The 22162-nt window shown below is 38.9% G+C and overlaps 1 protein-coding gene across 5 annotated transcripts in view; it reads left to right on the top strand.

Moving 5' to 3' along the window:
• PJA2 (praja ring finger ubiquitin ligase 2) overlaps positions 1–21660 on the top strand; it is a 33350-nt gene extending 11690 nt beyond the window's left edge. Inside the window, exons 2-9 of one of the 5 annotated variants that reach the window (XR_005255250.1) lie at positions 48–239; positions 5304–6330; positions 11186–11371; positions 12800–12985; positions 15041–15149; positions 19269–19371; positions 19704–19788; positions 21036–21660. Coding sequence is in view for 3 of the 5 variants with exons in the window: in XM_038124348.1 (XP_037980276.1) it covers positions 50–239; positions 5304–6330; positions 11186–11371; positions 12800–12985; positions 15041–15149; positions 19269–19383; positions 19673–19788; positions 21036–21116 (2010 nt within the window). In the remaining 2 variants the exon portion in view is untranslated. Of the gene's footprint in view, positions 1–47; positions 240–5303; positions 6331–11185; positions 11372–12799; positions 12986–15040; positions 15150–19268; positions 19384–19672; positions 19789–21035 lie in introns of all 5 variants that reach the window. The other 4 variants (XR_005255249.1, XM_038124348.1, XM_038124349.1 and 1 more) reach the window with 4 other exon arrangements.
• Positions 21661–22162: the final 502 nt, after the last annotated feature.

Genomic DNA, 22162 nt, shown 5'->3' with positions numbered 1-22162 from the left:
TTTTTAACAGGTATGTGTCTTTTTCTTTCCTCCATAATCTTGTGTAGCAATGGGCCAAGGACTTGGCAAAACTGCGTGGCCCAAACCTGCAGGAGGATATCAGACTATTACAGGTGGACGGAAACATTCCTGTGTTGGGTTTGGACCATTTTTGAATAATCAAGACATAGATGGACGTCAACAGAATGATGACTGCAAACAATTAGAATTGGAAGATGTTCAGAAAGAGAATTCTTTATGTATGTACATATCTTTGTGTATGTGCCATTTGTTGCAAACTGGGATGCTTCGGGCCAGAGGAGAATGGCACATTGAGAGCCATATAAGTGGCTCACATTATTGAGCCACTTAAATAACATGAAAAGTACATTTCCTGTGTCTTTAATTTGCTTTTGTGCTAAATTTCATTCTATTAAGTATAAGTAATCTAATAAATCTATATTAAGCTTTGTAGTTTTGCTTGAACAACATTCATAATGAGTTAATGTGTTCAAATAAACTAGAAAACAATAACATTGTTCAAATTATTTTGTCTCCAAATTAAAATTCACATTTGGAAGAAAATGCCTATTCTAATCTCCTGTTTAGACTGAGGCTGTGAAATATTTGATGCATTATGAACCCAGTTCTCTTTGTCAACCATATTGACAACTCATGTTATCAAGCATATGTCAACAATAGTGAAAATTAGTTTAAGCCTCAACAGCCTTTAAAAGTTCTTTTTTTTTGTGTGTATACCAGTTAGACCACTTTCCTTTCTTGTTTAATGAGTACTGGATGTTATTTACCAAAATGCCTTCTGTGACATTAGCATCTGAATAATAATTTAATAGAGGAATGCAGAATGCCTTCTTGGATTAGAAATATGGTCCCATTTCTTTGCCTGAGGTTTTCAACTTAAAAAACCTTATTTGATATAACCTTAGGTCTTCGAAAGTGTGTGGGGGAAAGGACTTGGGGGTACTTCTCAACACTGGCTGAGTATGAGTCATCAGTGTGCCTAGGTGGCCAAGGGCACCTGGCCTGTGTCAGCAATAGTGTGGCAGCAGGGCAGTGACAATCCCCCTGTGCTGGGTACTGGTTAGGTTACAGCTCAAGTGCTGTGTCCAGTTCTGGGCCCCTCAGTGCAGGAAGGACATTGAGGGGCTGGAATCTGTCCAGAGAAGGGCAGAAGGGCTGGGGAAGGGTCTGGAGTACAAGTCAACTAAGAGCAGCTGAGGGAGCTGGGGGTGGTCAGCCTGAAGAAAAGGAGGTTTGGGGGACCTTACTGCTCCATACAATTGCCTGAGTGGAGGCTGAAGTGAGGCAGGTGTGGTTCTTTCTGCCCAATAATAAGTGATGGAACAAGGAAAAATGGCTTCAGATTGCACCAGAGGAGGTTTAATTGGCTGTTGGTAAAATATCTTCACTAGAGGGTTTGCCAGTCATTGGAAGAGGCTGCCCAGAAAAGTAGCAGTTGTCAGTTCCTGGTGGTCCCTAAAAGGTGTGCATACATAGTCTAATGGTGGACTTGGCAGTGTTAGATTTGTGGTTGCACTTGATACCTTAGTGGTCTTTTCCAGCATAAGCGATTCTGTTGCTCTACAAGGTAGCTTTTTTCCCCTCCTTCCCTTATAGACTATTTTGAAACTGCTTTCTTAGTCTATTTTTTTTTATTTTTAAATGATAATGGTATAGTGCTGCTTTAGCTTTGTATTCAATTGTTTTTGTAATCTGTTATGTGATGTAGATGATCTTTGGGATGGTTTTAATTTTTTGTAATTGAAGTGTGTTTACTGTTGTCCATGCTTCATACATTTTCTATACTTTCATCTAGTTAAAGGTCTATTTCCTGTAAGGCGTGTTGACATTAGTGGAGTCTCTATGTAATGCTACTACATTTCTTGCTACAGTTACACAGAGATGCATGCAGTTATTTTATGGGTCATTAGATACATGCAGTTTAAAGGTGTATTATCTCCCTGTTCCTAATACAGTTGCTTTGTATGTAAATTAGTCTAATAACAAAATGTCTTTCTTTGACATTTGTTTGTGTGCATATTACAGCTCTTCAAATTTATCTTACAGAACCATTTTGGATTGATTTACTTTCTTTGTCTCTACTAGGCTACATTTTTTCCCCCTCTGGTATTATATTTGGGTGGATAGGTATTACCTAAAATGCTGCATCTTTTCTGAATTAGAAGGATCTGACAAGAATCATTGAGTCCAGTTCCTGGCCATAGGACATCCCAAAGAATCACTCTGTGTGCCCAGGAGCATTGTCCAAACACTTCTTCAACTCAGTCAGGCCAGTGCTACAACCACTGCCCTTGGGAGCCTGTTCCATTGCCCAACCACCCTCTGGGGCAATAATCTTTACCTGATACCCAGCCTAAACCTCTCCTGACACAACTTCAGACCATTCCCTTGGGTCCTGTCAATGTGCACCCCAGAGAAGAAAACCCAGGGTCTGCTCTTCCTCTCTGGGCTTCTTGAAGACCCCAGTGAGATCTCCTCTCAGTCTCTGCTTCTCCAAGATGAACAGACCTAGTCACCTCAGCTGCTTCTTGTGTGGCTTCCCCCCCATTGGTTCTTCACCATTTTCTTGACCCTTCTTTGGACATTCTCTAATATCTTTATATCTAACATGGTGGTACCCAAAACTGCCCCCAGCACCTGACATGAGGCTGCCCCAGAGCAGAGTGGGACAATCCCCTCCCTTGCCCAGCTGGTGATGCTGGGCCTGATGCCCCCAGGACAGAGCTGACCCTCCTGGCTGCCAGGGCACTGCTTACACATGTTGAACTTGCCATTGTCCAGGATCTCCTGTGCTGCTCTCTAGCATCCCAATTTAGTGTCATCAGCAAACTTACTTAATGTAACTTTGAGTCCTGTGTCTTAGTTTTTTATGAAGATCTGAATAGCACAGGAATGAGGATGGAGCCCTGTGGAATTCCAGTAGTTACAGGTTACCAGTGTGATTTCACTCCATTCACTGCCACCTTTTGTGTCTCACCTGTGAGCCAGTTACTCACCCATCACAGGATGTGTTTGTGCATCTGTGTGCTAGGTGTTTTGTCCAGAAGGATCCTATGTGAGGCAGTATCAAAAGCTTTGCTAAAATCCATGAGGATTACATGAACTGCTTCCAATGGGTGGGATACTTTGTCATAAAAGGAAATTAGGTTTGATGGGTAGGACTTTCCCCTCATGAAGCTGTGGTGTCTGTGACCAATGGCTGCATTTCCTTCAGGTTTTTCACTACACTAGAATAGTAATTTCTGTGATTTTTTTATCAGTCACTTAAGTGGACTGACAGGCCTGCCTTTCTGGGGTCATCCTTGCCCTCCTTGAAAACTGGGACAGCATTAGCCACGGTCCAGTCAGCTGGGACCTCTACAGACTCCCAGAATTGTTCAAAAATCATTGAGAGAGGCCTTGCTGTGATATCAGCTGACTAGTTGACTACCCTCAGATGAATCCCATCGGGCCTTATAAACTTAAGAGATTCAGCAGGAGCAGCAGATCCCGTACAAGTTCAGGATTGACTGGGAGTTTATCATTCTCCAGCTCAGGCACTGGGACCTCCTTGGACATCCTCTCTTCATCAGTCTTGAAGATGGGCAAAGAAATCATTTAACAACTCTCCTTTGTCTCTGTCTCTGTCTGTGACATGACCATCCTCATCCTGTAATGGGCTAATGTTATTCCTGCACTGCCTTTGCTGCTGACATACTTAAAGTGCTGTCTCCCATGTTTCTGACCTGCATCAACCCCAACTGAGCTTTGGACACATTAATTTTCTCCCTAAAATGCCAGCAGCATCTCTGTATTCCTCCCATGTCACCTGGCTTTTGCTTCCACTGGCCATACACCTTCTTTTCTTGCTTTAGCTCCAAAAGAAGATCCCTGATCATCAAAGCCAGCTTTCTGCCTCACTTGCTTGACTTCCAGCATTTTTGGAATTGCCTGTTTCTGTGCCCGTGGGACATGGTCCTTAAAAAGTGACCAGCACTGACCCCAGCATCTTCCAAAGCATTTTCCCAGTGTCTCACTAACTAGTTCCCTGAGCAGCCTGAAGTCTGCTCTCCTCATGTTCAGAGTTGAAGTTTTTACTTTTTCTTCTTTCACCAGAGACTTTGAACTCTATCACTTCATGTTCACTGTGGCCAAGATTGTCAGCAGTCTCCACTTGCATCATGAGACCCTCTGTAATCAAGCAATAAATCAAGGAGGGCACCTTTCCTAGTTGGCCCCTTGAGTACCTGCACCATGAAGTTACCATCCAGGTGCTTTAGGAATCTAAGAAACTGTAAAAGATGGGTAGGAGGAGATATTGTTTACAATATTAAAAATGTGACTGGATTTGATCCTTGGTAGCTTACTTTATGTGACGCTGCTTGAGCAAGCGGAGTGGAGTGGATGATCTCTAGAGGGGCCTGCCAACCAGCCTTGGCTCACAGCGATTTTGTGGAGGAGCTTCAAGATTCTAATTAGATACAGTATTATTTCCTAGAGGCCAAACTGCTAGTGCTGAGGGGCATAGCTCTCAAAAGATGCCAGTGCCAGGAATTCACCAGCCTAGTAATAGAGCCTCATCTAATGACTGAGATGAGATTTTGGACAAAGTAGTCTGGACTATTGCCTTGGTTAGGAGTTTTAAAACTACTTGAAAAGTATTGATTTTGTAGTAGCAGTCGTATACATGTTTTTACCTTCTTTAACTCTTGCTGCTAGATTTGATGTTTATTGTCCCTTTATATAAGAGCTGTTCAAGTGTAATATAACTAAAACGCATTTGTGATGAAGCAACTATTAGCTGTAATACCACATTCAACCCTGCTATTTTCTTCTTAAGAGGAGTTGCACTTAAAGGTGCAGGTAAAAAATACAGTTCTTTTAGTATGTAATTTATAGTAGCAAAAAGTGACTTTATCTGAGTGTGGCAGAAGGCACAAGTCAGCCAGTTAATGAATGGATAATCCAATATGGAGAGAAATGTTCTTTCAGTTTTCCTGTTATCTTATAATTCCCTATTATATAAACAATGTAAAAATTCTGCTTATGTACATGTTCCTTTAATATTTTTTCCCTATCACATCTGTAGCTGGAATTGTATAATTTAGATCTATTTCTGTGGGCTTAGCTTGTATAAATGAGAAAGTAAATATATTACTGAAGAATGACTGCATCTCTGATAAATGTTGCTATCACTTTGTACTGCAGTCCTAGTAAATTATCCTTTCTTTTTAAATGAGCAGTTGTGGTATACAAGAATATTTCTGTTGGTTTTGATTATTCCAGTGCATTCTTTCTTACAGCTTTCTCTGAAGATTCTAGTCCATTGGTTCAAGTTTCTGCTGATTTATTAGATGAGCCTTTGTCAAAAGATGCTGGCACTAGAGAACCTGTTTGCCAAAGTGCATCAAGCCAAACAACACCATTTTCTGTATTCTGTTATGGCCTAGAAGGCAACCAGATCTCACAGGACTTAATGAATCCTTACGAAAAATCTGAGGACATTGCAGAGTACACATCTGGAGGGCATAATGATTTGAATGGTAAAAATGGAATTGCTTTTGTAAATATTGATTCCTATGAGCCGGATAGCAGTGATGGAGAGGAAGAGGATGCTCTAGACAAATATTCTTGGATAAGAGAAGCAGCAGGTCTAATTCAGGGAAGACTAGATAACATACTTTCTCAGTGTGAAAAAGACATGGAGTCTATTAATGACTTGCAGTCCCAACTTTCTACTTTCAACCACAGTGTTTGTAGAGAAAGTTGCGAAGAAGCAGGACCAATGCCTTTGGCATGTCCAAATAATAGGACACCTAAATCTGCTGAAGATGAAGCTACACCAAAAATTAGCCTGGGTGATGACAGTTACGAAACACAGCAGGTAAAACATATAGTGGATGTAGGAGATGGAACCCCTGTACCAGTTGCTGATGTATTAAACATCGGTGATGGAGACACTGACCAAGAAAATTCATCTGAGCTAGTGGTGAGACCTAAAATTAGAAAACAAAATACTGCTAAACAACTGGAGAGAGAAAAACATCTCCCTAGTGATGATGAGGAGGAAAATGATTGCTGGAGAAGAATTGGAATTGCTGATGTCCAGCAGTGCCATCCTGAGTGTCCCTTGAGAGATGTCAAAGATGAAATGAGTTCTGGTATGTTCTTTCTCACAAGAATGCACAGTCATCAAAAGAACACAGAAATGGACTTAAGAAGAAATGCACTGGCTCGAGAGCAAAAGAGTGTTGTAAGTGACAGTGCTTTTTGGAATGAGTTTGAAGACCACATCACACATTACTTAATGTCCCTCAAAGATGAAGACAGGTAAAATTTTATTTTTCAATCTGTTTTAGTGTTGAATCTTTTGTGTAAATAGTGTGTGAAACTGAACAATATATTAGCAAATGAGACGTAAAAACTTAAGGCATTTCAGAAAATGATCAGATAACAAGATGCTAACTTTTCCTTACAGTTATCCTTCACTCTTCTAGTAATGTAAAAAGCCTTTCCTTATGTCTGCAGTCAGAGCATCTTATCATTGAGCAATATTACTTGTTTATTTTTATTTCATTTTTACTGAGCAGATGGAGAGTTAAGACTGAAAGCTTTGTTCAGCTTTGAAAGTTTCCTTCTAGGCTAACTCTTCAGAATTTGGTTTTTGCTTCCAAATCTCAGTATTCTGTGTGGCAGCCTATTTATGTTATTGTCTCCAGCCTTTTGAAAGAAATTGTTCTCCTTGTAATATCTGAAGAAGAACTTGATAGGGTTGCTTATAATCCCATTTTAATGGAAATTCTTCAGACTACTAGGTGTTTCCAAAGTAGTTATTAATTATGACAGTTTTAGATTTACAGATTGCTCCAACCTTGACACAAGAAGCAGTGTTCAGGTTTCTCCTGCTTTGAGCTCTTCAGCTGTCCTGGTTTGGGGCAAATTTAGAAGGAAACTCCAAAAGCAGTCCCTCTAGAAAGCAGATTCAAGTGGCCCCGCCCCAAACTGATTTGGGAAAATATTTCCTCAGAGAAAAGTGGAAAAAACTTGTTTATTTAACAAGAAAAGTATTCACAAGCATAAAAAATGAAAAAAAAAATTAAAATTCTGGGAGTCCTTCTTATGGGGTGTATCTCGGCTCACTCAGTCTCTTCTCAGTCCTTCCGGCGCTGGAATGCAGCATCCCAGGCTCTGACAGGCCACAGGTGAGAGCTTTTGGTGTTTTTCTGGGTTTTTAATTCCAGAGCAGGTTTGAACTGTTCCAAGAAAGAAAAACTGCAGTCCAGGGAACTTCTCTGCCTCAGCTAGCTAAAAACTAGCTAAAAGCAAAGGAGAGCTCTATCCCACTGTGTGTCCATGCTGCAGACAACACAGTCCAGGAGCAGGAATGTGGAGGAGTGCAGTTTCTGATAACAAATGGCATGCTTCTTTCTCCACCCTTGACTCTCAGAACCAGTCTTAAAGGTGCAGAACTTAATATCGGGCATAAACAGAACAGATGATTGGGGATGCAAGCGCCATATAGTCAACCTAAGACATCAACCAAAAGACAAAATAATTTGGATAAACCTTATGCTGATTAACTTCTATTCATAAAATGTTAGCTTAGAACTCTTCACTATTAATTAGAATTATATAGCTGAGCTATTTGAGGGTAAAAACATTTCTAACCTTATGACATGTAGCAGTGTTTGTGATGGCTTTTTCCCCTCTTTTTCTTGCAGCTTGCTTTCATCTTGTTGATTGTGTTCCCACTTTACAAGACATGTCTTCTCGATATTGATGTGGCTGTCTGTTGATGTGCATGTGCTTGCCGTTCATAAGCTAACCTGCTTAGTAGGTTATATGTCCTGTATTTTTGTAGAGATAAAAGCCTGAAAATTAATTAGCATAAAATCTTCTCCTTAAAACATTGCAGACTTGCAACTATGAGAGAACAAAATGCATTTTAAAATAGTGGACTTGGGGGCTTTTCGTCTTCAAGGTGTTAAGTATGGAGTCCTGCACTTGGTGAGGGGGTAACGCCCAGTAGCAGCACAGGCTAGGGGCTCACCCACTGGAGAGCAGCTCTTCTGGGTAGGACATTGGGGTGCTGGTGGGTGACAAGTTGAGCTGGTCATGTGTGCCCTGCGGGCCAGGAGAGACAGTGGTATCCTGGGATACATCGGGAAGAGTGTGGCCAGCAGGTCAGGCAGGTGATCATGCTCCCCTTCTTGCCCTAGTGAGGCACATCTGGGGTACTGTGTTCATTTTTCGTTTCCACAGTTGAAGAAAGGAGCTACTGAAGAGGGTCCAGGGGAGGCTGCAGAGATGATGAGGGGTCTGGGGCATCTCTCTTATGAAGAGAGGCAGGGTCTGGGTCTGTTTAGTCTGGAGAAGACTGAGAGGAGATCTCACTAATGCAAATTAATGGCTCCAAGGTGGGTGGCAGGAGGATCGAGCCAGACTCCCTTCAGTGGTGCTCAGTGACAGGACAAGGAGCAATGGCCATAAACTAAGAAATTCTACTGCAGCAAGAAGAACTTTAGGTTGAGGGTGGCAGAGCACTGGGAACAGGTAGCCCAGGGAGGTCATGGAATCTCCCTCTCGGAAGACATTCAAAACCCACCTGGGACCATTCCTGTGTCCCAGGTTGGACTGCAGAAGGGTTGGATGGCAGAGTGGCAAAAGGGTTGGACTGGATGATCTTCAAAGGTCCCTTCTAACCCTGACGATTCTGTGATTCTTAATAAAGGTACTTGCAAATGAATCCTTCACTTCCTTGTAAGGTTTGCTTTTCAAAAATTTTTGTTAATGCATAGTCTTTTCCATTTTTGAAATGCTGCTGCTAGAAAATTGAAATGCCATGAAGGAAGTGTAATGTATTCCACAATTGTAGCATTGGCTTTCCTGATGCACAGTGATGGGTTATTGTAGCCTGACAAAAAGAAACATGGATTGATTATTAGAAATGTTCTTGATGGTGACAGTAACTGAACCAGTAAAGAAGAATCATGTGTTTTTAACTTAGAATCCCCATAATTTATGTTCTAAAACCTAAAAATACTAATGTTTATGAAATAAACTGTCAATGGTTAGTCTGTACAAAAAAGTAATATGTTCACTCTTGAGAGGTGAAATTTTATGTTTAAAGTTTTAAACCATATTTTATGTTCATATAGAGCTGTATAAAAAGTGAATTTGACATACGTGTCAAACTACATCCTTCAGCTCCGTTTTGGCTTATTCCCAACCCAGGGAGAAATTCACCTTTTGATTGCTGCAGTGTGGGCCTCCACCTCACATTTTCGCTTTGAGGAGGTGCACAGCTTTTGTGGTGTTAGCATGTGGAAGCTGTGTTGGAAGGAGAAAGTCTTGCATGTTTGTTAGAACCATGTAAGTTTGAAGGGTGGTGGAAAGTCCCAGGGCAGGGTTGGAGGGAGGAGGATCATATTCAGCTCCATCCATTTAATTTTGGACTGTGTGCCAGATACAGGTTAGGAGACGGTTCAGCCATGGGAGGAATTAGTGTCAGCAAATCCACATGCAGATGCTAAGTTCACGTGCTATGCTTTTGGCAAGTGACAAGTCTGTAATTCTCTAACCAGTAAGTAATATTCTGCACCCATGCAGAACTGAGCACAGATAAATCCTGAGTTCTGAAATATTTAATGTTCTTCAGTTGTTTAGAATTAGTGACTTCAGGTATATCCTTTTCTGGTTTGAATTACTGTTTGTGTATAAACCTTAAATAGAAGAAATTTGACTAAAAGCAAAGGAGGAGTGTTTTAAAGTGTGTTGGAAGTCATAACTCAGATTGTAAAATGGAGACAATTAAAACAAGGCATCTGATATATAAAATTTCATCTAAGATGAAATTGTAAAATATATATTAAAAAACTTGATCAAACAACATAAAAACAAACAATATTCCAAACCAAACTCCCAACCCAAAACCAAAGAACCAAACAGATCAAAAGGTTAAAAAAGTCAATATTCAGTTTTAGATGGTGTAATACAAGATGCATTAGACTACATATCGGAACTCATAATAGATATGATTTCTATTTTAAAGGAATCCGTTAAAATAGTCCAAAATAAATGAATATTTTTATTTCCATCACTTTTTTTAGTCATGAAAATTGTGATAGAAAAATTTATTGCTGCCTCAAATTAAAATGCTTATATATAATCTATATCTTGAACTTATTTATTCTTGTAAAACTTGCAGTATATACTATGCAGTTTTTCAAAAGCACTGAAAATTCCTTAAATTGAAAGTTCTGTTGGCATGCATTCGTAATATTCAATAAAAGGAGGAAATTAGTGGATTTGTAGGTGGGGAAGTAACAATACACTTAAACATACTGGGTTTAGCAGATTAGAAAACTATGCTGTGAGTGTTGTGGATTGCTTTATAAAATGAGGTCTACTAAGCATGTTGGCTGTTCGCATGTATGTTTTCTCTAACTTTTTGAAGTGACATATCTAGTTGAGTTTATTTTGAATTTCAGTAATTGTCACTGTAGTGAGTGAACCATCTAAGTTCTATTACCAATGGTAGCAGTAGTTTATCATTCCTAAGATTGTTCTAGCACTACTATTATGTTTAAGCTGCTCAAGTCTTATTTATTGCCCTTTTCTATGCAGTGGCTGTAAATTGTCTTTTCAAAATTCTCTGCCATTCATAGTGTTTGGGATAGTGAATCAAATAGTTTGGAGTAAGTCATCCATTATATCTTTCTATGTTAAAACAGGTCATTCTATTTGGCTTATATAATCTGAGATCTGTTACTTTAAATTTGTTTGGCTGAGAGGTAAGGCTAACATTGATTATTATTTGTTAATCAAGCAGTGCCACTGCTGCCATTTTTCTAATCTGGGAGAAAGATGTGTATGGTGAGACTGCTTTCTGTTCCTTAGTGTTTCCTGTACTCTACATATGTGGAAAGGGAAGAACAAAACATTTTTGCAAAGTAGGATGGGTAGAATGTTTGAATTATTTTTTACAGACTAATTTTCTTTTTTTCCTCTTAAATAACTCTATGTGCACTTGATTTGTGATGCACTTATTGATAGCGCAAGATTAATTTCTCTGAGAAAAAAGTTGCCTATATTGAGAGCAATGTTGATAGAAAAGTAGGAAATTATTTTCTTTCCCCTAAAGCAGTGTTTTGAATTCATACTCTGTTACTTGTTAAAATTGCAGCTCAGAGTGCAGTGATGGAGAATGGTCTACATCTGTGCCTTCCTGTTTTACTGCTGAGGAAAAAGAGCAATTGTCAAGTGATGAAAGCTGGGAGACTGTCTCGTGCAGGGAGGAGTGTGACCTTGGTGTGCAGAGGAGCAGCAGTGGTGTGAGAGATGAGAGCCCGGACTTCTGTTTCCAAGAAGAGTATGCCTTTATTTTATTGGCTAACTTCCTATAGCTTCTGGCATCACCAGTAGTAGGGTATTCACATAGCACTACATAGAATAACATCTAAAAGCAGTTACCATGCTAGCAACAATTTGCCTACATCACAATAACCTGAGTAGTTGTATGTATTTCAAATCAGGGAAAGTATGACATTTCATGCAAGCAATTATTTGTAATGAAAAATACAGAAAAAATGAGAGTGTATGGACATGTAATGTCAATATGATTAATAGACTTAATGTATTGACTTTAAAAAGCCAGTTAGGCAAGTTAATTGTTAAGTTATACATGTTACATAAACATCCTTTGATACTGCTTAGGACTTCTTTAAAAGAACTTGTTTATCTCTCTGCTTTATTGCTTCTCCTATTCCACTGCTGCTCCTTATTTTCTGCAGCCCTCTCAGTGATTAAAGAAAACTTGAATTTCTTGCTTGCTCTAGTAACTTTAAACTTACTTTATTTTTCCAGTCATTCAGTACTTTATAAACTGTAGCTGCCTTTGCTATAAGGCAAAATTTGTAGCTATATACAGCTAAGAGGAATGTTCTTGGCTTTTTTCTAAGCATCTGATATTGACTCTAGTTCTGATCTTTATAAAGCAAAGGCAACACCTAAGTGTTCTTTCAGTTTCTTAGGTGCACAGTACCTATTGCTAAGCAGTCCCATTTGTTGTTAGTGCTTTTTTAGTATTCTCCACATTCTTGGGTCTTGAAGAACTAGTGTGGCTTTATGAAAACTTTAAAACAACTAATCTCTTTCAGAATCTCTTTTCAGAATTAATGGAGCTGTGTGCTTTTTAACTTTTTTTGATATGAACAGCATAAAAGTGTATGCATTTTTAACATAATTTGTGTTTATTTTCCCTTCTATAAGGAAAGTGGGCCTCACAGCCCCATGACTCTGTATCCAGGTGACTTCTGCTCCTCTGGACTATCCAGGAATGAGAGGAGTCTTTCTCTTGCAAGTTAGCTTCTCTTGCAAGTAGTAGCTCTTTGCATCACATTCAGGCCAAGCTTTGCCATGGAGGCTGCTCTGGGTGTCGAAGACAATCTTTCTCCTTAATGCCTTTAGGAACTTGTAGATAAATAAGATGTTTAGTACCAAATTTATTAACCCTGGCAAGGATGCTGGCTGTACTAGTGAAAATTCGAAACAAACTGCTTACTGTACTGCTGGCCTTGAGCATTAGACAAAACTTTGCCACAGAATCATGGGTGTTATTAGATTCTGAGCTCTGTGAATTTCTTAAATTTTTATGGCAAATGCTGAATTTCTAATCTGTGACTCTAGTCTGGGAAACATGCCTGTTTAGTCTTTGTGTTATGTTTGGCTTTTGCTCTTTATGTATGTTTGTAAATTCTCTTAGGTTTTTAGTTTTTGCTTTTCATTTATTTATGTAAAGGGAGCAGACATTATTGGAGGAAGGTGAAATTCCTTGGTTACAGTACCGAGAAGAAGTAGAAAGTAGCAGTGATGAGGAAAATGATCCAATTCGTGATTTTGTACATCTTGGATTCTTCTTGTTGGATGGAAATAACAATCTTGAGGATGACTCCAGTGTGAGTGAAGACCTGGATGTGGAGTGGAGGTATGCGTTTGATAGTTGTCTGCTTTCATTTCAGAGGTTTTGTTGTTACTATTTTGTTTTCTGTGTAAGGTGTCAAAAGTACTTATGGCTATCAGTATGCAGTTGCTTCAAGGACTAATAATCTCAGTTTTAAAGTTTAAGGTATTTTAAGTGCTATATGTCTTCTAATGAGAGAAAAGGGAATACATTTCCTAAATCTGGCTGTGATTTGAGAAAATTTTGGTGCCCTAACTGTGCAAGGTGTGGGTTTATTTTATAATTTAATTTTCAAGGGGAAGTGTAACAGAAATAAGGCAATAAATATGTAATCAGCATTCAAGTCAGTCCTATCTTATAATTGGTCTATTCCTCCTTTGAAAGTGGTGTAAGTTAGTAATTATAAATCTATTTTATTTCTCTTTGAAATGCCATACACTTACCAATATTATAATAATTTTGAATGCTTCATTCCATTTTCTGTCATTAGATTACCGAAGGATATTGCAATCAATTTATTATAAAAATGCTTCAAATACCAGAATAAAGTGATTTGAGCCACATAAAAAATAGTATCATGTATAATAGTATAATATGTTTGTTTTAGAATGTGATAGATAAAAGGCTTTCCAGTGAGAGACGTAACACTTGCTCTCTTCTGATTATTAAAATATAGACTTGAGTGCAGACATACCAACATGGTTGTTTTCTCCTTGTGAAGTTATATGGTAGAAAAGCATAAAAGGGACTAATGCATGAGAGTCCAAACTAGAAGTAAGGCCTGTGTTCTCACACTGTCAGGCAGTAAGCTAGCTATGGAATTGTGTGATAGGGACAGAAGCTGTCTTTTAAGTGTTGGAGGTTAGCCTTCGTAAGTTTCCTAGTTACTAAAAACAGGAACAAAGATGTTGGTGGTCTGTTAAGTTTGGTCTGCTGAGCATATGCAGACCTGTACATCATTTCACTTGTGCCTGTTTTAAGATTTAATTTCTGAATTTCTAAAACAGAACTCAAAGGACCTGCCAAGCAATGAACTGTGACACATGATGTAATCAAAATCTTATTTTTAGTTGTAAAGCAACCTTAAAAGCAATACATATGAAACATATTAGGTGAACTTATACCCTTTCACAGTAAGAACTCCTGTCCAGATGTTCTGAAGTAGATACTGTGGGAGTATGATACCACTGTGCTGGGACCAGAACTGCAGAACTGCCTCTAAAAGGCTGGGGCTACTGCATGTGGGACACAGCTTGTTCCAGCTGACTCCAGTGGACACACCACAGGGTGGGGCCTCTGGGAAAGTACTAAGAAAGGATGAAAAATGCTGAACAGCAAGCAGTGTGTGAGAGAGAAATGGGGATGATGTGAGAGAAGCAACCCTGCAGACAGCAAGGTCAGAAAAGAAGGGGGAGGAAGTGCTCTAGGTGCTGGAGAAGACCATGGTGGAACAGGTAGGAATTTGCTGATGGAATGTGTCTGGGGCAAACCCATGCTCGAGTAGTTGATGAAGGGCTGCAGTGTAGAAGCAGGGAAACAGTGTGAGGAGGAAGAAATTGCAAGGAGGAACTACCCATGGACAGACCACAACCCCTATTCCTTTCCCTCTGCCATGCTTGGGCTAGGGAAAATTAGAGGCCTCAAGGATGAAGGAGGGAAGTTGAGTCTGGAAATAAAGAGAGGGCTAAGAGAAAGGTGGTTTAGTTTTTGTCTTTGGTTCTTACCATTCAAATCCAATTTATTGGCAATAAATTAATAGAATCATAGAGCAGCCTAAATTGAAAAGGAACCTCAAAAGATCATCTGGTTCAACCTTTCAATTAAATTAAGGCTTTTCCTGAATTGAGTCTGTTTTGCCTGTGGTGGTGATTGATGACTCATGGCCCTTTTTCTTGACCCATGAGCTTTTTATCTTATTTACATGGCCAGTTGAGGCAAGGGAGGGAGAGAACAGCCAGCAGGATATCAGGCTGTTATTAACAGGTGATGTGCAATAATTTGATATATCCAGACTTTGTGTTGCAGCTATTAATTTTGAAAATAGCACCATGACCATGTTTCCTAATCCATGTTTTTCAGACTACTTGATGAGTTTGGTGATGGCCTAGGACTTGCTCAAGCCATTCCTTACATGGAACCTCAGTTTCTCACATATATGGCACTAGAGGGACACTTAGAAGCTGTGGAGGTATTAAAATATTTTTGATGGTCTTATACCTGTGATGTTGTGACATAAATATTTATAGTTGAATCCTTTTTCAACTTAATCTGAAAATCAAGAGAATAAGAGAAAAATACTTTCCTGTGTTAGCTTGAACTTTTGGGTCAGCAAACATGAAAATACATCTTGAAAGTTTTTTTAAAGGATGTACTACAAGAAGTCATTTATCAGTACCTGCTCCTTTTAGTATATGCATTTATTTCCTGATAAGGCAAAGAAAGTTACTGGTTTCTACCAGTGTAAACATATGCCATTTAATTCTAAAGAATTTTGCCAAATTCTCCACATAACAAAGGAAAGCTTATACTTGAATCCATGTCTGTGAGTTATCCCAGCTTTTTTTTTTTTATTTTTACAAGAGTACATTTGGATTTCTCAAATTTTTATTTATCAGTAGAAGACTCTTCTGTGTATGACTGTCTTACTCAGTATATTTTAAATTAAAATCAGGAAAAGAAACCACCTGAAAAAAAAGTCTTTTGTCTTTACCTTCTGTCTTGTTCTATCACATTTCACCTGTCCAATTTTGGATATAGACCAAAGCATTTATTATCAAGAACCAGAATGGGTATGGTCTTTGTCTTTTGTTTATTACTTCAGGTTGGTCAATGTCAGAGTGAATATAGAGCTAGCTGAGATCCAGTTTGATGCAGTATGACAATTCTGGCACTGCCAGAAATCTCCCCTGCAGGGTATTTGTCAAAATAAGAGCTAAATGATGTGTAGACATATAATATGGCGTTACAACAGCTGAACTGAATGTTTTGTAGGTTACATAAGTTTAGGGCAGCAATGGGCAGTTTGACTGCTAGCACCCACTTTAAAGGGGTGAACCAGGCAGGCTGTATGTCATAGTGGGCTCGCAGACAAAATACCAGTGGCGCTTTGAAATGCTCTCTAAAGCTGGCAGACAGTGGAACAATCATAGATAATGGTTTTTTTCCATGAATATGTGCAAAGTCTATGATTTTCTGAATAAGATTCCCAGGTCTTTTCCAAGGCAGTGGAAGGGGCCAGTCCCATAGGTCGGCAGTCATGCAGTTTCCAGGTTTTTTATGTCCCCCAAGGTATATGGGAGGTCATCATTCATGATCAAGTATCACGGCCTTCTCCAGCTGTGTAGGATCTTGTTAGCATTACTTGTTTAGAGACACTTCATTAATGTGGAGAAGGTCTGTTGATATTCTTTTTGTAAAAGCAGTGTTTTGAAGCCATATAGAGAAGATTCTTGTCTTTTTCATAGTAGCTGGTTCTCACTACATCAAAAAAAAAACCCCAGAACTGCAAAAGCAGTTGACCTCCTCCTTTGCACCAAAGCAAGAGGATCTGTGTAGAGAGGGGAAACTAATCCCATCTTTTTTTTTTTTTTTTTTATCTGCACATTAACACTTGAGAAGGAGGCTGAGTTTATTATGACTCTAAAGTTTTTCTTTCTCATTCCTGTATAACAACATTTGCCTAAGTACTCTGTCAGAAGAAATGTGTGCAGTCCTATCAGAGTGACCTGTAAAAGTAATCCTGGTTGATTATGTGCATGGCTGGTTGAGGAGGTGTTGTAATTATGTTTGTGTCACCAGGAACAGAGCGTCACTGAACACTATTAGCAAGCAGGCAGATGACTACAGAGGTACCTGTGGTACAGGTCACTGTGAATGTGGAAAAGCCGACTCTCTTACCTAGCATTTGTGCTTGAAAGTAGCACACAAGCGTGTGAAACTTTATGGTGGGCATAGAAGTTTTGGCATATTTGGAATTTGTCAACAGAAAGTGGTAACTGAGTAATAAAAGGAAGAATTGTATGGACTGTGACCACATAGACAACACAGGTTTTGAGTAAGAATTCCAAATATTCCCTTCAAATCTCAAGCAAAATATAGAGCACATATTTTTACAGTATGAAGTGGTTACTAAAATTGTTCAGAAAATATGAGCAAAATAATTTACTGTTGCTTTGAAATGCTTGAAAGGGATGTGACACAATAAAGCATCCAAAATTCAAGTGTTTCTTAATGGAGGGGAGGGAGTGGGAGAGATCTATCCCAAATAATTGTGACATTTGGACGGGAGAAACAATGAAAGTATTAGATACTTGTTTTGGAAAGCTATGTTGTGTAGCTTTTATAGCTCTCTGGGTTCCTAAAACTTAATAGAATATATGTGTGATTTTAAATATTTTTTTCTTCCATCTGTTATAAAGAAACTACATAGCTAGTAGTGTCTGGTTTACTTCATTAGCAGTACAGAACAGGCTAGTTGCCTCTACTGCATCGGTGACTTTATAAGTATCTCCTGTGCCAGTTCACAGATGTGAGGATCTCAAACCCTCATAGGCTGTAGCACTCTTGCTTTTAACAGAAAAATGTCCAGCATTTTGTTTTTGGTACATGGAGAAGTAAGCAATCGCACAAGAGAAAGTACAGGTATTTTGAAGATACATCTTATAAAAGTTATAAAACAGACACTACTTTGGATTTGAAAATGTGGCTTTCAGCCTCAGAGTAACAGTATGGCTTTGTGTCTATAATGTTTCTTTAGTGTAGGTTTCAGAAGCAAGCAAGCAATACAATGCTTTCTGTTTGAGAATACTCATGCCAGATATAAACAAAGAAGTTTGACACATAAATAAAATTGCAACCTTCTGTATCCCTGGGATCTTATCTAGTTTTTCCAGGTGTAGTAGTTACTCTGATTAAGCATAGTATTTTTACCTACTGTTTATTCTCAGACTATTGAAATTGGAGCAAAATCCAAATACAAATACTAAAATCATCTTAATGTTAGTAAGGTAGTACTGTCTGCTGTACCAGAATTTGATGAGTATTAGCTGTAAAATTGGAGCAATGCACTTGTTTTGTAGGGGAACTTGGACACTACACTAGGAATAACCCCAGGTTTTCCCTTAAACTGACAGATTTCTTGTGGCAATAGGAGCTGTAAATATTTCTTAGCTCATGGTGATCTCTCTCTGCCACCAAGGTTTGACTGTAGGTATAAAACTGCTAGTTTAGATCTGTGGTAGTGTGGTAGCTTGAGCTACCTTGTCACTGTGATCCAAGTCCAAGCATGTTTTCAGGTTGCAGCTGTAGTAATCTTCAGGGAAAGTTTAAGAGGAATGACTATTGAAGAGGTTTCTGTATAGTCCAGTGTTTCTCTAGTATATAGGGCTTTTTAGTTAAGTATATTCCCAACATTTCAAAAATATAACTCTATCTTACACTTCTTACTAAGAGCGTTTTGTGGGCAATAGTGTAAGTAATTTTCGAGCTGATTAGAACAGTAAGTAGTTGTACCTAAAGGATGTGACTAATTCATTCAGGGTGTGAACCCAGTGTTTCTGTGTTCTTGGTTCTTCAGTTTGCATGCTGTTCAAACAGTTAGTACATTTCTCAGCAAATACAACCAAATATTCTGAGTTCTGTGATTTTAATATTTTTTTTTCTACTGGATATCCTCTGAGTGTCTTTCACAGTTGAATGTATGATGTACACAGCAAATACACACAGCAAATATAGTGTAGACTTATAGTCTTAAAGGTTTTGTGTGGTAAAAAAATTGAGTTTAAAAAAAGGTACTTCAGAGCATTTTGTCTGTCTTAAGATTAGAAATATATACATGGATCTTTTTATTTCTTGAAGTTTACACTCTTAGTGTAGCCAAGGTACTTAATATTTTTTGTTTGTGCCTGAATAATTTAATAATTGAGGCCAAGAAATACATTAATGAGGCATTTATTTTCAGAAGAGCAATGAAAGGGCAGTTTTAGATTGGCAAGCTTTATTACATTTTCATCTTGCTGCTTTTTCTGTAACTTTACAAAATTAACAAATGTTCACTGTAGATTAAGTTGTGACTCTGTCCTCATACTCTAAGAATGCTTTAAAAGCAAGGCATTCCTGTTTTGACCATCAGTTTCATCTCATTCATTACAAAAATAAAAATTATGAAATGGTTAGTTTGACAGACATATCTTCCGTTTTAAAAAATAACACTGCTGGAGTTGGATTACTTTTTGTGCTTGTTTGTTTGTTTTGCATGAAATGTTGCATTTGTGAATAATAGAACTTGATCTCTGCTTACCCCCTTCAGACTGCTCTGGCACAGTTGGAGTCTCTTACATTTGATGTTGAACAGACTCATCCACCAGCTACAAAAGAAACCATAGATTGTCTGCCACAGATTATTGTCACAGGTGACTACAATGGTATGGAAAAATAATGAAAAAGTAATTTCCACAAAGTTTGTAAGAACAAGTTCAACTTTCTCTAATACCATAGATGCAATATTTAAGTATACTTACTGCATAGTGCTGTCTTAAGATCTTTTGAATCTGAGTATAATTTTGATCCATTTGGAAAAGTAATCTTAAATGGAGTTACTGTGACTGTACTTTGTAACCATTAGTGATACTGTTGATAATATATGTATTTTAATCTGAGCTCATCTTAGATGTAAAACAACGTATTTATGCTTTTTCTTCATCATGGGTTTAGGTCAAGACCTGTGTTGTACTATCTGTTGCAGTGAATATGTGGAAGGTGAAATCATAACAGAGCTACCCTGTCATCATTTGTTTCACAAACCTTGTGTAACTCTTTGGTTACAGAGAGTAAGTACTACAGGATTGGTGAAGGGTTTGGGGGTGGGGGAGGTTGTGTATATTGTATATTCTTCTAGGAAGAACAACTTTTAACTCTTTGAAAATGTGGGATGAAATACCAAGAATTTGTGAAATGTTGTTGGAATTCATGCATTATGGAACCAAATTCTAGTGCAAGTGAGGAAAAAATTTTATATTTGTACTCTCCTGAAGGGCAGTTTGTTTACTAGAGGAAATCTTTCTGTAAGGAAGAACATGTTTTCCTTTACCAAGAATGAAAACCATGGATAAGTTATAACTTATTTTGGTACAAGGAAAGCTTTCTTTACTGTATTCCTGTCTTGAAATAAAGACAACAGAATCATTTTCTCTGAGAAGACCAAAGGGTTTGATCTGTCTTATCACAATGTCAGGCCCATTTATTGTGACAGTTAAGTCTGGCAGAGGAAATACTGAAATGCTTGTAGATTAACTTTTTTTAAATTACCTTTATTAATTCTATACAATAGTAGATTTAATTTTCATGATCTGTAATCACTTTGATTCCAAATGTCTTAAAAAGGCTTGCATAATGTTGAGGCTAGACTAAAACAAGCATAATTAATGAACCAGTATGGTTTTTTTAGTTCCACTTCCACTCTCTTTTATGTGCTGTGCAAGCTTGGACTTGGTAGTTCTCAGTGAGAATTGTGTTACAGTGTAACACAATTTCCTCAAGAGTATAAGAGAAAGATTAATTGATTTTACCATGGGGGTCATATCAGAATACCTCTTGGATGGAGGGCTGATGGATTTAGTTGATGGGTTTATAATTTTTTTTTACCATGATAATATTAGTTTTTCTTGTTATACATATCCTGCCTTTTTTTTTCTGTTGTCATAGTAAACTGCTATTGCTGAAAACTAGGACAAAATACTTAATCTTGGATTTGGGCTGTACCTAACTTATTTTTAATCCTTGCCTCAAAAAAAAAAAAAAAAAAAAAGTCCCACCTGTAAAATCAATGCTATGAAGAAGAACTTGGAGAGAACCTGATGTACTTGCTATGTAGCTGGTGTAAAAACAAAACAAGTCTTTCTTCTGAGTTTGTCAGCTCTAGGTAGATGTCGGCTCTAGGTAGGTATCCAGTCAAATTTGAGTTTGAGGTGGTTCTGTTGTGGAGATCCTAAATACTTTATAAATAATAACTTTTAGCTTTTCAGTAGAATTGAATGCAAACTGTGCAAATGACCTGGTTTTTTTTCTCTTTTTGTAGTCAGGAACATGCCCCGTTTGTCGTCATGTGCTTGCACCTGTACTTCCTGAAGCAGCTGATGACACTGTTTTTTTTATTTGATTGATGATTCAGCATCTTCTGTTGACATTGCTACAAGACCCTCAGACTAGGGTCAGAAATAAAATCTGCCACCAAAATAAAAATGTAAATTTTGCCTGTTTTAATTATAATGTGAAAACAATTCAGTATAAAATATTGATGTATAGTCATGGATTGGCTTGGGTTTGAAGGGATTTTAAAGATCTGGCTCCAACCCCCCTTGCTGTGGGCAGAGACATGTTCCTAGGGACCAGGTTGCTCCAAGTCCCATCCAGCCTGGCCTTGAACACTTCCAGGGCTGGGGCATCCACAGTTTCTCTGGGCAACCTGTGCCAGGGCCTCACCACCCTCACCGTAAATAACTACCTCCTAATATGTAATCCAAACCTACTTTCCTCTTGTTTGAAACCATTTTCCCTTGTCATGTCATAAGCCATGGTGAATAATTCCTCTCCATCCTTCTTGTGGAGTCCCTTCAGGGACTGAAAGGGACCTCAAAGCTTTCTCTTCTCCAGGCTGAACAATCCCCCTTCTCTCACCTCATAGCAGAGGTGCTCCACCCCTCTGATCACCTTGGTGCCTCCTCTGGACTCTCTCCAGCAGCTCCATGTCTTCCTGTGCTGGGACCCCAGGGCTGGAGGCAGCTCTGCAGGTGGGGTCTCAGCAGAGTGGGGCAGAGGGGCAGAATCCCCTCCCTCCCCTGCTGCCCATGGGGCTCTGGGTGCAGCCCAGGACACGCTTGGCTCTCTGGGCTGGGAGTGTCCATGGCTGCCTCATGTCCAGCTCTCCCCCACAGCACCCCCAAGTCCTTCTGGGCAGGGCTGCTCTCGATCTGTTCGTGCCCGGCCTGGGCTGGCACCAGGGATTGCCCTGACCCAGGCGCAGCACCAGAGCTTGGCCTTGTTAAACCTCATGAGATTCCCATGGGCCACTGCTCGAGCTTGTCCAGGTCCCTCTGGATGGCATCCTGTCCCTCAGGAGTGTCAACTGCACTGCTCAGCTTGGTGTCATCTGCAGATTTGTAAAGGGAGCACTTGATTCCTTTGTGTCATTAATGAAGACATTAA

The sequence above is a fragment of the Motacilla alba genome, chromosome Z, assembly GCF_015832195.1.
Source record: "Motacilla alba alba isolate MOTALB_02 chromosome Z, Motacilla_alba_V1.0_pri, whole genome shotgun sequence".
Classification (NCBI taxonomy): Eukaryota; Metazoa; Chordata; class Aves; order Passeriformes; family Motacillidae; genus Motacilla; species Motacilla alba.
Note: the sequence above shows the minus strand (reverse complement) of the source record. Positions and strands in the feature narration are given on the sequence as shown.